This window comes from Ciconia boyciana, chromosome 1 (assembly GCF_034638445.1).
Source record: "Ciconia boyciana chromosome 1, ASM3463844v1, whole genome shotgun sequence".
In the NCBI taxonomy this organism is placed as follows: Eukaryota; Metazoa; Chordata; class Aves; order Ciconiiformes; family Ciconiidae; genus Ciconia; species Ciconia boyciana.
This window is the reverse complement of record NC_132934.1, coordinates 160,464,165-160,478,943: the sequence shown is the minus strand read 5'-3', so window position 1 is coordinate 160,478,943 and position 14,779 is coordinate 160,464,165. Positions and strand designations below refer to the sequence as shown.

General features: G+C 62.1%; 1 protein-coding gene across 1 annotated transcript; it reads left to right on the top strand.

Annotated features, from left to right (window-relative positions):
* Positions 1 to 378: 378 nt before the first annotated feature.
* Positions 379 to 3,768, top strand: ZIC2 (Zic family member 2). Its single transcript, XM_072853740.1, has 3 exons — positions 379 to 1,390; positions 3,148 to 3,311; positions 3,502 to 3,768. The coding sequence occupies exons 1-3, from the start codon at positions 379 to 381 to the stop codon at positions 3,766 to 3,768; spliced, it is 1,443 nt and encodes a 480-aa protein (XP_072709841.1).
* Positions 3,769 to 14,779: the final 11,011 nt, after the last annotated feature.

The following is a 14,779-nucleotide window of genomic DNA, read 5'->3' as shown; positions in this document are numbered from 1 at the left end:
ACGGCGAGGCGAGCCTTGCCCCCCCCGTCCCCGTCCCCAGCCCCGTCCCTCCCCTGCTCCCCCTCCCCTCCCCTGCCCGCCCCCGCCTCAGCTCCTTTAATACACTTTGGTTCTCCGCTCGCCTTTGGACTCTGCTCTGCCTGGCTCCGGATACGGCTCCGGCGGCGGCGGCGGCGGCGGCGGCAGCGGGCCGGTGCGGGCGCGGGCGCAGGCGGCGGCGGCGGCGGCGGCGGCGGCGGGGGGACGCGGCGGCTGCCGGGGGGAAGCGGCGCGGAGCGGCGGCGGCCCCGCGCCGGGCCGGGCGGGCGGCGGCGGCAGCGGTAGCGGGGCGGCGGCAGCGGCAGCGGCGGCGGCGGCGTTCCCGGAGCGGCGCGGACCATGCTGCTGGACGCCGGCCCGCAGTTCCCGGCCCTCGGCGTGGGCACCTTCGCCCGGCACCACCACTCGGCCGCGGCGGAGATGCAGGACCGGGAGCTGAGCCTGGCGGCGCAGAACAGCTTCGTGGACTCGGCGGCGGCGGCGGCGCACATGGGCGCCTTCAAGCTCAACGCCGGGGCCCACGACCTCTCCCCCGGGCAGAGCTCGGCGTTCACCTCGCAGGCGCCCGGCTACCCCGCCGCCGCCCTGGGGCCCCACGCCGCCCACGTCGGCTCCTACTCCGGGGCGCCCTTCAACTCCACCCGGGACTTCTTGTTTCGCAGCCGCGGCTTCGGGGACTCGTCGCCGGCCGGCGGGCAGCACGGCATCTTCGGCCCTGCGGCCGGCAGCCTGCACCACCCGCACACGGACGCTCAGAGCCACCTCCTCTTCCCGGGCATCCACGACCAGCACGGCCCCCACGCCTCCCAAAACGTCCTCAACGGGCAGATGCGCCTGGGCTTGCCGGGGGAGGTGTTCGCCCGGTCGGACCAGTACCGCCAGGTCTCCAGCCCCAGGACTGACCCCTACTCGGCGGCTCAGCTGCACAACCAGTACGGCCCCATGAATATGAATATGGGCATGAATATGGCAGCCCACCACCACCACCACCACCCAGGTGCCTTTTTCCGCTACATGCGGCAGCAGTGCATCAAGCAAGAGCTCATCTGCAAGTGGATCGACCCCGAGCAGCTGAACAACCCCAAAAAAAGTTGCAATAAAACTTTCAGCACCATGCACGAGTTGGTCACCCACGTCTCGGTGGAGCACGTTGGGGGACCCGAGCAGAGCAACCATGTCTGCTACTGGGAGGAGTGTCCCCGCGAAGGCAAGCCCTTCAAAGCGAAATACAAACTGGTCAACCACATCCGAGTGCACACGGGAGAGAAGCCCTTCCCCTGCCCCTTCCCCGGCTGCGGAAAAGTTTTCGCCAGATCGGAAAACCTCAAAATTCACAAAAGGACGCACACAGGTAATTCGGGTTTCTTTCGGCAGATTCTCCCCCTCTGCCCGTGCCTATAGATACATGTATCGACAGATAGAGATAGAGACTCGGGCAGAGAGATAGAAAGTGATGAGTGATAAAATAAGGATCCCGTTTAATTTTTTTTTTTTTTCCCCCGCTCCGTCACACGGCTGCGTTTGCTTTGGTTTCTTCCCCACCGGCATCCCCCCCTGCCAGGTTTCGAAAGGACATTTTACTTCATTTCTCTTCATCCGCGGGGTGAGCGATGTAGATTCGTGCCGAGGCTCGGCGGGGTCTTCCCGCAGAAACGCAAAATACAGCGCGAACTAAATTCTGCCGTCCGGCTAAAAGACGGGAAGACGTATACATATATACATATATATATAGACATAAAACGCCTTATACATTTGCAATGCGCAACGTATTGGCATATAACTTCCGCGCCTGCGAGCATGGCTTTCCTGTATGGATACCGAGAGAGAGAAACTATATAAATAGGTGCAAAATCCGTCATTAGTCCGAAATCCCGTTGGAAGTTGCAAAACGTCCCTTTCTGGGAATGCTTTCCATTAAATTTAAATGGTGTGAGCAAGGCAATAAAATTTTCTCATTTCAAAAAAAAAAAAAAAGAGTGTTTTTAAAGTCTCACTCGAGGTGATTGAAGGCGCTTTTGCAACAGTTTATTAAATTATGTAATGGGGAACAGAGGATTTGAGGCCGGGAAACTTCCACCCGAATCAGGTGGAAGAGGGGTGAAGGAGCCCAGGCTTCTCCCGATGGAAAACCGCCCGAGCCGAAGGGTAACAAAAACAAACGCATCCTCCCGCCTCATCTATTATTCATTTACCGCTCCTGCCGGCTCCAGCCGTGCCAGACTATTTCATAAAAGGCGGCCAAATATTTTAGCGACTTCCACTCCAAATATTTACCCGGAGAAGGGCTAAAAATCGGCAGGCCTATTGTTCGCTCCAGTGCTAAGCCCGACGCGAGGTGCGAGACGAGCTTTAACAAGGTTTAAAATTTGAGAAATGTATTTGCATGAGATGCCCGCGCTGAAGTCATTGTGTCTGAGCGGATGTCTTTAAGAAACAATTTAGGTGCTAATGGAATTTAATGTTAAATGCTTCCCCCTTCAAAGGCAGGGGGGATGTGGAGTTCTCACCTCCCAATTACTCCCCGGCATTTGGAGTGCTGGCGGCCGGGCGAGCGGAATCCCGATGAAAATTAAATGAAGTATTTTCCAGACGTTTAGTTTTCCCAGCGGATGTGCGTTTATCTCGAATATCCGTACACGAAACGACCTGCCCGGCCTTAAATCTGCCGGTAATGGTTCCCAGTGTAACAGGACAGCGGAGCCGGTACCGAGGCCAAGCGGCTCGGTGCTTTCTCTTTTTTTCTCGGCCACCTTCCTTCCTCAGTCTCTGTCGGGGCCGGCGCCGCTCGTAAGAAAACCGAGGGCCCCAGCGGGGCGGCGGGCAGGACGCCGGGCCGGGGCTGCCGGGGGGGCTGGTAGGGAAACCCGGCGGGCGAGGGGCGCTGCCCGGCCGCGGGGCAAAGCGGCAGCGGCGCGGCCCTTCGGGGGCCGGGGCGAAATGGGCCTCTTGCTTTGGGAAGCCGCCGGGCGACGCGGCTGGGAGCGAGAGGGGAGCGGAGGAAGGGGGGGAAGCCCGAGGGAGCCGGGCGCGGCGCTGCGCGGGGGCTGCGCGGGGGCTGCGCGGGCTTTGCGCGGGGTGGCCGCGCTCAGCCCCGCCGCTCTCTTGCAGGGGAGAAGCCCTTCCAGTGCGAGTTCGAAGGCTGCGACCGGCGCTTCGCCAACAGCAGCGACCGCAAGAAGCACATGCACGTCCACACCTCGGACAAGCCCTACCTGTGCAAGATGTGCGACAAGTCCTACACCCACCCCAGCTCCCTGCGGAAGCACATGAAGGTACCCGGCCCCGCAGCCGGCGGCGGGAGGCGGGAGGGCGGCCGCCCCGCTCCGGGCGCCCCGTCGGGGCGGCGGGCGGCGGGCGCGGGGCCCGGGGGCGGCGGCGGGCCGGGCCGGCGGCGGGGGGCGCCCGGGGGCGGCGGCGGCCTCCCGTCCCCCTCCACCCGGCCGTGTTGCCTTTGCCCCCCAGGTGCACGAGTCGTCCCCGCAAGGCTCCGAGTCCTCCCCGGCCGCCAGCTCCGGCTACGAGTCCTCCACCCCCCCGGGGCTGGTGTCCCCCAGCGCCGAGTCGCAGAGCACCAGCAACCTCTCCCCGGCGGCGGCGGCGGCGGCTGCGGCGGCGGCGGCGGCCGTGTCCGCCGTGCACCGGGGCGGCGGCGGCGGCGGCGGCAGCGGCGGCGGCGGCGGCGGCGGCCACAGCGGCCTCTCCTCCAACTTCAACGAGTGGTACGTGTAGGGCCCGCCGGACTGCTCTGCACGGCCCCGCCGCGCCCTCCCCGCCCCGGCGGCGGCGGTGGCGGCGGGAAGGAGGGAGCGGGCCCGCGGAGACGCGCCGGGAGATGCCGCCGCAGCCGCCGGCAGCGAAATGACGGCCGAGCAGGACGGGGACGGGGGGCCTTTACCTCCCCACACCCCTCCCGCCTTCGGGTCTTTTTTTGTTGGATTTTTTTCCTTTTTTCTTCTTGAGAACATTTCGAAGCAGAAACACACCATTTCTGTGAAAGTACGTGCTGAAAGACGCGAGGGAACGAGTAAACAAACAGAGGAACCGCAAGGGGGGGGGACCAACCCCAAACGCCACCAACGCACCACCCAGCAGAAACCTTCTCGAGCCGGCGGAAAGAAACTCGCCCTCGGAGCCTCCGGACAAAAGACGAGAGACTCGGCCTCCTCCGGCCCCCGCGCTCCCCGCCGCAGCAGCCAGCGCCCTCCGCCCCGCCAGCCCTGTACAGAGCGGCCCTCTCCTTCCTCCGGCGAGGTGGGGAACGCAGTTTTCCTGGATTCTTGGTGTATAGAAGTTCGTCCCATTTGTAAACCGCGGATTGGTCCCCTTCTTCTTTTGGGGGTTTTTTTGCTGTCTTTCTTTGTTTTTTCCTCTTCCTCCCTCCCCGAGAAAGTGATGGACTTGTTTTCTTTTCTCCCGCTCCCCCTCCCCACCTCCCTCTCTCCTCCTTTTTTAGTTCACCCCTTTAAAACAAGTAACGTGGAAGAAAAAATGGTTTCTTTTGTAATTGTGATATCTTGAATATTGTGTTCCTTTTTAAGAGGCAACTTGATTGTAAACTGCATTTCAACTATAGACTGGGGAAGAAATACCGTGCCAAAGTCTCCATTCTGTTACTCACAGACACACACACGAACAACAAACGCTTGTGAATGTATTTTTTCTGTTAGCTGGGTTTACATGTGATGTTTTAGTGCTTTTGCAAGTTCAATTTGTTAGTTCCTGTTCGGAAGATTGTGAGGAAAAATAAACGTCGTGCCGTTAGCTTTTCCGTAATAACACCCTTCCTCCTGTAAATACCTGTTACCATATTTATCCATTTGTAATTAAATTATGGTATTAACTTGCTACAGAGGAAACAGTATTTATAAAGAATGTTTCTTAACTATAAATATGTACAATTGTGAGCATAAACTGTTTCAGATTTTTTATTTGAAGGTTTAAGTGGTTTCATCATTTCTTGTGATATGTTTTGAGAGTAATGCATACAGAAATATAATAAAACGTGTTGAAACTGCACGAGCTGTTTCCTTTTTATGCCAAGGGCTCTCTGAAACCTGCTGTAATGCATGTGAGGGGCTGAACGGCGGCTGCAAACCAAACGCTTTAAAAAACCCCCCGGTTTCTGGAACACGAGGATTTCTCCCAGCTGGGCTGCCCGTCCAGAAAAACACCATTCTGGGAAGCCTCTGGCCTAAAAGAAAAGGGTGAGCGTTTGCGTATTCCCCAAACGACTTGCAAGGCAGGACCTCCTTTAGGAAGAGCTTTACACGGCCGGAGCGCAGCTCCCTTTGCCCGCTGCCTTGCTCGGGCTTACGCTTCTTCTCCCGGTGCCTGTGCAGGGGGGAGCCCCTGCCCCGCGGGGTGACAAAGCGGGGCGCCCCGGGGCGAAGGCGGAGGGGGAACGGCCGGGCGCTGAGCTCTGCGCAGGGCTGCTTGGAGCCGTAAATCCCGTCCCCGCATTTCTGGTCGCCTCCAGCCAGCGCTGGAGAGGAGAAAGTGGCGGTGCCCGGGAGCTCACATTTCCCTTCCAGCTCTTTTTTTCTCTCTCTCTCTCTCTCTGTTTTTTTTAGCCCAGGGAGCGGTTTGGGTTGTCCGATGTGTTCAGCGAGGGACGGACAGCCGCCGGGCGATGCCTTTCCCAGGGTGCTGGCCCAGCGCTGCGCTCCGCGGGCGCCGTCGGGGCCCAGCCGGCGGAGCCGCCCGTTTGGGGCCGGCAGGCAGCGGCTGTCCGGGCACACCCCGCCGCACCGGCACACCTAAGGCGAGGGTGAGAGCAGCCGGGAAATCGTGGAAAAAGCTCGGCCTTGCCAAGCCACCGAAATACGCCCTGCGAAGAGGCAGCGCTGTGAGCCGGGCTCCGAGCGCCCTGCGGTGGCTGCGCTGCCTTCAGCGGCAGCGTGTGCAGGCAGGGAGAGCCCTTTGCTCCTCACACCCGGCCGACCCCATCGCCGCCCCCCCGGGCCAGCCGTCGCTCTGGGTTTTTCGGGCTTTGTCCCCCGTGTTCAAATAGCAATAGAGGCGTCCCGAGCCGGGGTGGGGGAGATAGGTGGGGAGACGAGGCTACGGGGGACCCTGGTGGCTTCTGGGGTGAGGTGGGGGTTACCTACCCCCGGGGGGAGGGGAGGAGGGAGGGCAAGACCCCCCCGTCCCGCCGCTGCCAACGAAGTTTAGCTGCGGAGCGGAGACGGAGCTTCCTCGGCGGCCGCGCCCCTCCCAGCGCGGCCATCCCCGCGCACACGGCAGGCTCCCCGGGTAATCAAACGGCTATTAAAACCTAATTTATGTTCGGTAATAATATTACGCCAAAAAAAAATTTATTAAAATCATTGGCATATGCCGCCTGCCCCTTGGAGAGATCCGTGGGAAATGCAGCTGCGAGGATCCCTCTTTGTCCTGCCGGCCTCCCCGCAGCCGAAAAACCAAACGGGGGTCCCGCTGCCAACCCCTGCCAGCCACCGGCTGCCCAAACCCCCTCCCGGGCCCGGGGGCGCACGGGCAGCCCTGCCCAAGGGCAGCGAACCCCCCTCCCTGGTCCCCCTGCCCCGGCGGGCTCTGCCCTGGCCGGCGAGGAGTGCTCCGGGGCTGGGCTCCCCCTTATCCCTCCACCGGAGCCGCTCTGGCTTCGGGGGAGCCCCAGGGGTGATCCCCTCCTCGATCCCCGATAGCGGGGGTGCGCAGAGCCGGCGCTCCCCCCCCCAGCCCAAAGCGCAAGTCGTGTGGCAGAGGGGCAGCCCGGCTCCCTCCGGGCAAGGATACCTCTCCTCCGGCAGGCCCGGGGAAGGGGCTGCGGCGGCCGTGGCCGTGAGCAAGCCCCCCCCCTTCCCAGTCCTCCCCGGGCTGGCCCTGAACTTGACCCTGGCCTTGGCGCATCCAGCCCGCAGCCCCTCTCCGCCCGCCTCCCCCGGGCCCTGACCCCGGCCCGGCCCTGCCACGCTTAAGGGAGAGCGGTAATTCATCGGGTTCAGGGGTTGGGGGTTTTTGGGGGGGAGGGCAGCCAAGACCCGCCTCGCAGCCTTGTGCGCGGGTGGCCCGGGCTCAGGGAACCCTGGCCCCGGAGTCCTCCTCTGCGCCCCTCCTGCCCCCTCTCCTTCCTCCATCTCGCCCCCCTCACCCCAATTTCCTCCACCCCCCCATCTCTCTCCCTTTGTCTCCCACACTGAGCCTGAGCTTTCCAAATCTCCTCGCCCCGGCCCTGAAGGCAACCTGGGGACCAACCTGGAGGGAGGCCGGGGGCTCCCTCGGCAGCCCCGAGGCTCCCCCGACCTCCTCCCGCCCCTGCCCAGCCGCAGCGGGCGGCGGGCCCCGGCCGCACGCCCCGACGGCGCTGCCCCGACGGCTCCCGGGTCGCCCCGGCCCCGGGGCCCCCGCCGCCGGTGGGCAGTGGGGGGGCACGGCGCTGCCCTCCCGCCGGCACCCCGCGCCCGGGAGAGCGGTGCCCGGCTGCGGCAGCCCCGCTTGGCCGGGTCTCCTCCGGCGGCGCGACTCTTCGTTTACCGTGAAAAGCAGCGCGGGGTGGTGGTTTTAATTCTGATTTTTAAAAGTTATTAATTATTATTAATCATAAAATTCGCTCCTAACTCTGCCTGGAGACCCCCTGAAAAGACGGAGTGATTTCCCTGGGAATTGCTCGCTCCTCATGCGCTCCTCCCAAGCCAAAAATATTGAGGCTCCGTCCATAAAACTAGTCGTGCTCTGCCCCAGCGCCCGCGATAGGAGGGCAGCTCTGCCCTGCCTTTACCTGCCCCCGCTGCCTGCACCGGCCGAAACCCCCTCCTTCACCTGGCTCGGCTGCTCTGGTGGCTTCGTGCTGGAGCCGGTGGCGACAAAAAAAAGCAAACCCAAAGGCAAACCAGCCTCCCACCAAAGAAACAGAGGTGACAACAGCCCAAACCGAAATAAAATACAATACGGCAGCTCTCGCCCGAACCCGAGCGCGGAGCGGCTGCCGAGCCCGGAGGTGCCGCTGCCGGTGCCGGTCCCGGCGGGGCTCCGCAGCGGGCAAGGGGCTGCCCCTGCCCGGCCAAGCCCCCGCCGCGGGCAGCCGGGGGGCAGCAGCCCGGGCTGCAGCCGCTCCGCTTGGCTCTGGCCAGACCTCCCCAAACCCCTAACAGCCTTTTAAGTTTCCCCTTTGTTTTCAGAAACTCGGACACGTTTCCTGCCCGCTATGAAGACATATCAGGCTCCCCAAACCTCTCCCAGCCACACGTGCACGCTAGACGTGCTCCCGGCCGCAGCGAGGTACGTGTATTTTTCATCTCCATGCATGATTGGGTTTTTTTGTTGGTGTTTTTTAATCTCGTCGGTCCCTTCCTCCCCCCCCCCCATTCTTTTTTGCCTTTTTCTCCCCCTTCCCTCCCCCCCCCCCTTTTTTTTATTTTCCCCCGAGCCAGCCGGCTGGGGAAGGAGCCGCATTTTACCAGCAGAGCAAGCAAAAACTGTTGTCCCACCCTGCAGGGCACGGTGCCCCCCTCCCTCCCAAACTACAATTCCTCCCCAGTGCTTTGGGTTTTCTCCCCTTTTTTTTTTTAGGGGGGGGGGGACGATCAGGCTGGAGGGTTTCTCCGTCTTTAATACTTGGGGGGGAAAGGAAAGAAGAACAGAGAAGAAGAAGAAGACGACCGGGGGAGGGAGGACCTTCGCCAGAGGTTTCATGTCTTTATTTAATAACACTTCAAAGTGGCTGCCCTACTGTTGTCCCGAGGAGAGGAAGCGCGGCACCAAACGGGCCGCCGATCCCACTTCCTCGCAGGGCAGGAAACACGAGCAGGTTCCCCCGCGTCCCTCGCCCGTGGCCCCAAGTGCTTTTCAGTGGCGCCCGCGGGGGGAACTGGCAGGGCCGAGCGGCGGGACCCTGCGCGGAGCGAGCACTTCTCCGGCCGCCCCCATGCCACGCCGCCGCCCCACGCGCGGGAGCCAGTTGTTGCGTCCCGGAGGGTGAAGGACTCTCTTCTGGTGTAAAAAAAAAAATAATCGGCAAACAGAAGAGGGGGAGGGGGTGGGAAGTCACTCAAGCGCCAGTAAGTGATCGAGCGGGTGTTTTACACGCGCGGCACGCTCCTTGCAGAGGGCCGTGGGCAGCCGTGGGGTCCGCGGGGGGACCCGGGGTGTCCAGCCCAGGGCCGGCGGGGTTGGCCGCCGCGGGACCTGGACGACCCGACACGGCCCCGCGGGGTTCCGCCGGCCGCGGGTGTCGTGGGGGAGCCCTGCCGCGCCCCGGCCGCCGCGGGTCCGTGGGTGGCCGCGTCCGGGGCGTCCCACGGGCCCGGGGGCAGGGGCTCGGCCCGGCCCGGCCCGGAGGGGCGGCGGAAATGGGCCCCACCCGCGGCCCGGCGGGCGCTCTTGGCCGCGGAGCCCCCGCAGGAGAAGGGGTCTGTGCGCGCCCGTGCGCGCCCGTGCGCGTGGGTTCGGTCTGGATCTCGATATAAAGCAGTTGTTTGCGGCGGGGAAAAAAAAAAAAAAAAGAGCAATTTTCCTTCCAACTTTTTTTTCTCCCTTCCTAGAGCACCGATTCCTCCGTGTGGGCAAACAGCCCTTCTCCTTCGGTTCTCAGTCGCAGAGCCGAGATTAAATCCCGGTTTTAATGAGAGCCGTGGCTGTGGCCGCGGTAGGTGACGGTAGTTATGAAGACGGTGTGACCTGTTTTGATGAAGACGATGTGACCTGTAGGGAGAGAGGGAAAGGTCAGCCACATGCCGTGGCCGGATTTCTGCTCGCTCCCGGCACATGCTGCTACAATATTGATCCGTGGAGAAAGATAAACATAAAAGCTAGCTCCTATGTCCTGAATACTAATGAACGCGGCTCCCAGATTTTAATTGTTGTTGACTTCTTATTTCCACCGTAAACAGTCGCTGACCTGTGTAGGGCAATTTTCCCCGGCTTTAGTTTCTTTTATTTTCTTTTGTTTTATTTTATTTTCTCTTATTTTATCCTGGTTTAGGTCTTGCCCCCCCCCCCACTGAATCTCTCTCCCGCTGGAAAGCTTTCCGGCAAGTTACTTTCCCCAGCAGCCACGGCGCAAGCCCCGGAAAGCCACAGCCCGCACCTCCCGGCCGTGGGACGGCGCAGCGAAGGCGACGGCTGCTGAGGAGGGGGAAAGCTCTTCTCCTAGGCACTATCCCCACGCGGGATCCACCTTTCGGATTTCTGCTTCATCTCTCGCTTCATTCCTTCGCAGCTTGACGCTGCAGATGACACCGGAGTTGGGTTGGTTTTTTTCTTTCCCCCCCTCCTCCTCTCCCGAACCAGCGGCTAAGCTGGAAGAGAGCTCTCTCTTCAAAGCCTCCCCCGTTTCCCAGCTGTTCCCAGGCTGGATACACCTACGGTAGGCGAGGAGAGATGGAAAAACGCCGTTGTCTCGGGGAGAAAGGCACCGCCGAGGCGCGGAGCAGCCCGGCCGGGCGGGCGGAGGAGGCGGCTCTCTGCGGCGGGGTTTCGCTGCGGTGGGAAACGCCGCAGGATCGCCCCGGCTGCCTCTTGGCGACTGGGTTTTGCCCTTCGAGATGGCCAAAATTAGCTGCAAATCGGGCAGAGCAGTCAGTGCACTAGCTGTCCCCAAACACGCGGTTCAAGTTGCTGCTGCTTCGCGGACGACCTCGAGTAGGCACCGTCGACTGTATAGGGGCAATTAACTCTATCAGGCTGACATTTAAGGAAATGAGGGCGATATTAAACTCCTAATTCCCGTCATTACAAATAATTTTCATGAAGGGAACTTCTAAAAGATTTTTTTTTCTCCCTTACGCTTTCCAGGCGATTTTTTAACCCCTGAGTGATTTACTACGTAAGTAATTTTAGAGGATACAGTTTACAGCTTGAGTTATTAGACTGAACACCTCTGGCTGACACCACAACACCTTTTTTTTCTGCCTGCAGCTGTGAGTCACAACCCCATTTTCATACCAAACTGCTGCACATTCCTTTACAATATAGACTTCCTTCTTGCAAAGATCAAACATGCTCCAGCCAACGTGTTTATTTTAAAATACAGGAAAATTAAAACTAAACATGGACTTAAAAGAAAAACAAATGCATCGTTTCTTTCCCTGCTGTCCCTCCTACTAAAATAAAATAAAATAATAAAATAAAATAAAATTAGGACGGAACGGCGTAGACCGCTCCAATAAAATAATACAGTGACAGAGCCAAAACAGTTGATTTCGACTGGAACAGGAACGGATCCTTCTGTTTGCTGTTCCTTATTTATGTATTATTGTGGCTATGGTTTTAATTATATGTGGGAATGTCAGGCCAAGATGCTGTAACCGTAGCCTCCTTTTAACACACTTTTCCTATTTGTTTAATGCCAGCGCTACAAGGCTAGAACAGGCACCGTAAGGAAAATGGTTTCAATATTCTCTTTAAGAGCTTACAACAGGGAATCCCGGAATTACAGGAAAACCTGCAGGCCCGCTCCGTGGAGGTGCCCGGCAGGACCAGGCAGATTTCGCGCTCCTCGGCAAGTTTCGGGGTGCGGGGAGGGAGCGGAGGGGGGGGATGGCGGGAGGGAGGGGTACCCGCAGTCTTTTCTACCCAGCAAAGCGGGGTTTTAAAAGCCTCCTTGCTGCTCAGCAGCACAGACACTGGGATGCTTTTTAATTTTGAGCGGGGCGAAGGTGGATTTAATCTCTGCTCCTCCCGGGAACCTACTGCCTGCTTCTCCAGTGACCCCACTTGGGTTTGAGAGGGGGGCTTCGCTGCAAGTCCTTCTGCTTCCATCCCCGGTCGTTTTGCCCCTGAGGAGGGTACCCGACCGTCGTCTCCCCCCCTCCTTCGCCAGTCGTTCCCCGCGCCATCGGGGTGCTGGGTGAGGCAGGGGGAGCGGGACGTACCCGCATTTATTTATCCTTGGTACGCACACAGACGAAAAAAGATTATTTTAAAGAATAAAAAAATAAAGAAAGGAAAGAAAAAGCAAAGCGAGGGATTATTCGCTTTAGGAAACAGATCAAGTAATTCCCCGCTCGCCCCTCCAAACTATCCCCGATCCAAGCGGCTCCGAAGCGCTGAGCGAAGCAGGCGGCGAGCCCGCACCGCGCTCCGCGGCTTGCGCGGCGAGGGGGGGCCGGACCAGCGCCTGCCAAGCGGGGCCACTGCACGTCCCCCGGGTCCCCCGGGCCCCCTGGGCTCATCCCCCGGGCCAAGGGCTCTCTGACCGCCTGCCGTCGCGGCCCGACGTGCGCCCAACAGCGAAGGCGACAGCGGGGGCTTTCCCCGCTGGAGAGCTCTCCCGTGCCGGCAGGTCTCGCCGCTGCCCGAACCCCGTGCCTCGCCTTTCGCTGCCTGCCCGCACCTGCCCCGGCGCTGCCCGACGTGCGCACCCGCTGCCCGCTCGTCGCCTCGGCCGTTTCCCGCCTGCTGCCTGCGCGCTCGCTGCGCGCCCCGGCCCACGGCGGGGACAGAGCGCCGGGACGCGGGCGTTGCCCCGATTTGGACAAACTACACTCGCTAAGACGGTGGGCTGCGGGTTCCTCCCCCCCCCAAAAAAAAAGGGGGGGCGAGGTTCTCGTTTTCAGCTCTTAAATAAAAGCCTGGGACTTGACAAAGACAGCGAAGAAATCCGCGGAGGGCCCGTTCCGCGCGTGGAGGCTGCCGGAGCCGCCCGGACGCGCTGTGCTAACGCTCCCCCGGCGGGGAGTCCCGCGGAGCCCCGCGGGAGGCTACCGAGCGCCCCTCCGCCCGCGCCCGCCAGCCCCCAGGGCAACGCCGCTGCAGTCCCCGACGGGACGTGCGCCATACGTGCCTGGGACCCGCTCGGCCCCCTGGGCACAGGGGCCCGCCTGGCCCCGCAAGCCCCGGCCCCCCGTGAGCCTCTTCCCCGCGCTCCCGTCGGGGGTCGGACCCCGCATCCCCCCTCCGCGCTTTCTGCGCAGCAGCGGCGCGGGTGCCCCGAGGAATTTGGGGTGTCTGCAGTAGATGGGCTGTCGGTGCCGGGGAGGGGGCCGGATCTTGCCCCCCCCCCCCCGTTTCACCCCACCCGTGCCGTTCCTTTTTGTAACAAACGGTTTGTAACAAACGGGCGCGACAGTCCCACGTCTCCCCTTGTCAAGGTGCTTCGCGCCTACAGGTCTGGTAGGGATGCCCGCTCCGGTCGGGGAGTCCGATGCTCAGCGGCCAACACACGCCGGCTGCCTCCCGAGAAGCAGGAACCTAACCCTTCTAGGCGGGGTTTTAACAAGAAGGGGTAGCTGCGTTTAAGTAAAAGCATCGAGGATTCACTGAGGCAGGGGGAACGCGGGCTCCAGCGGTGCTGTCGCGGCTGAAGGGGATTTGACTGGCAAGTCCTTCGGGCTGCTCCCGCTCGCCCTGAGGGGTCCCTGCTTCTGTGGCGTTGGGGTGAATGAATGGTAAAAGCCAGAGACGGGTCTCGCCCCGAAACCCGATGAACGCAATTTTGCAACGCGATGAGGAGCTTAATTTCTTTTAATTTTTTGCCGGTTTGTCCCCCCCCGGGGAAGCACTGGAAGCGGCTGCCCTGGGCAGGTTACGAAGGGGATGTGCGTCCTGGCACTTCCAGGCTTTGGTCACCGAGCCCGGCGACGCGCAGCCCCGCGGGCACGGGAACAGCCCCCGCAGAGCGCCTAGACTCCGCGGCGAGGGGCGCAGAGCCTCCCCCGGGGCGGCCGCCCGTCCCGTCCCCTGTTTCTCCTGCGGCGGGGACAGCGGGGTCCCTCCTCCCCACCTCGGCCGTGCAACCGGCCGCCCGGAATTTCGGCGCCGGGCGAGACGCAAGACTCCCACCCGCCGTGTCACCGGGTGATGGGTGCCTGAGCCCGCTCCCGCTCCGGGACACCGGGGCGTTTCGGGTTGCGTTTCCCCGTGCCCGGCATCCCGGCATTTCGGCAAACACCCACCCGTGGCGGCCTCTAAACGCCCGCCGCGCTGGGGACGCACGGTGCTCTCGGGGAGGCTGTCCCCGCCGCCGGAGCGACTCCGGCAACGAGGGGCAAATTCCCCGGGGGCTGCCCCAGCGCCAGCTCTCGGGAGGGACAGGCGGGGCACACGCCCACGCACACACGCACGCTGTGCCGTCGCTTTGTGACACCTGCCTGCCGGGCTCCGGAGCCCCCGGGTGACCTCCCCCGGTTAATCCCGGCCGCTCTTGCAGCCGGAGGGACAGGAGCAAGCAGGGCTGCCGTCCTCCCCCCCCCCCCCGCGGTCTCTGGCATCCCCCAGAGCCCCCTCCGCAGTGCCCCCGGTGCTGGGAGCTCCTCGGGGCGCCTGCCTGCCGCCGCAGCCCCAGGCGGGGTCCCGTACGCGCCGTCGGAAGAAGCAGGGGTCAAGAAACCTCAGGGAGGTCCCGGCGGGGCTCTGCGGGGGCCGGCGCGGTGCCCCCCGCCTCGGGGGGTGGGGAGGGGGCGGTGTTTGCAAACACGGCGCCAAGAAGCAGCGCGGGTCGGGCATCGGCGGGGGCTGCCGGGCTGGGGGTGCCGGGGGCTCAGCCCCGCTCCCCGGGCACCGCCAGGTTGAGAGGCCGGCCCGGCGGCCGGAGCCCGGCACCGCGGAAACCAACACATTTATAGCGTATCTATGAAGCAGCGAGGGAAGGGAAAGAGCTGTCTTTGTTCCACTATTTCTTTTTTTGGGGGATAGATAACATTGACGAGCCCTTCCACATCAATGCCCTTTAATTTTTGTCTTCCACGGCTTACGTTTTCGAGGCTTTCCAAGGGCACCCACGCGGGAGCAACCCACACAGCGTGCGAGCTCCTCCGCTGCCGGCTCCGCAGAGGCTCAGCGC

Bases quoted from the DNA above. Each gene is read 5' to 3' on its own strand.
- ZIC2 (XM_072853740.1), top strand. From the start codon at position 379: ATGCTGCTGGACGCCGGCCCGCAGTTCCCGGCCCTCGGCGTGGGCACC. The intron at 1,391-3,147 runs GTAATTCGGGTT...GCTCTCTTGCAG, and splicing joins TCACAAAAGGACGCACACAG to GGGAGAAGCCCTTCCAGTGC. The intron at 3,312-3,501 runs GTACCCGGCCCC...TTTGCCCCCCAG, and splicing joins CCCTGCGGAAGCACATGAAG to GTGCACGAGTCGTCCCCGCA.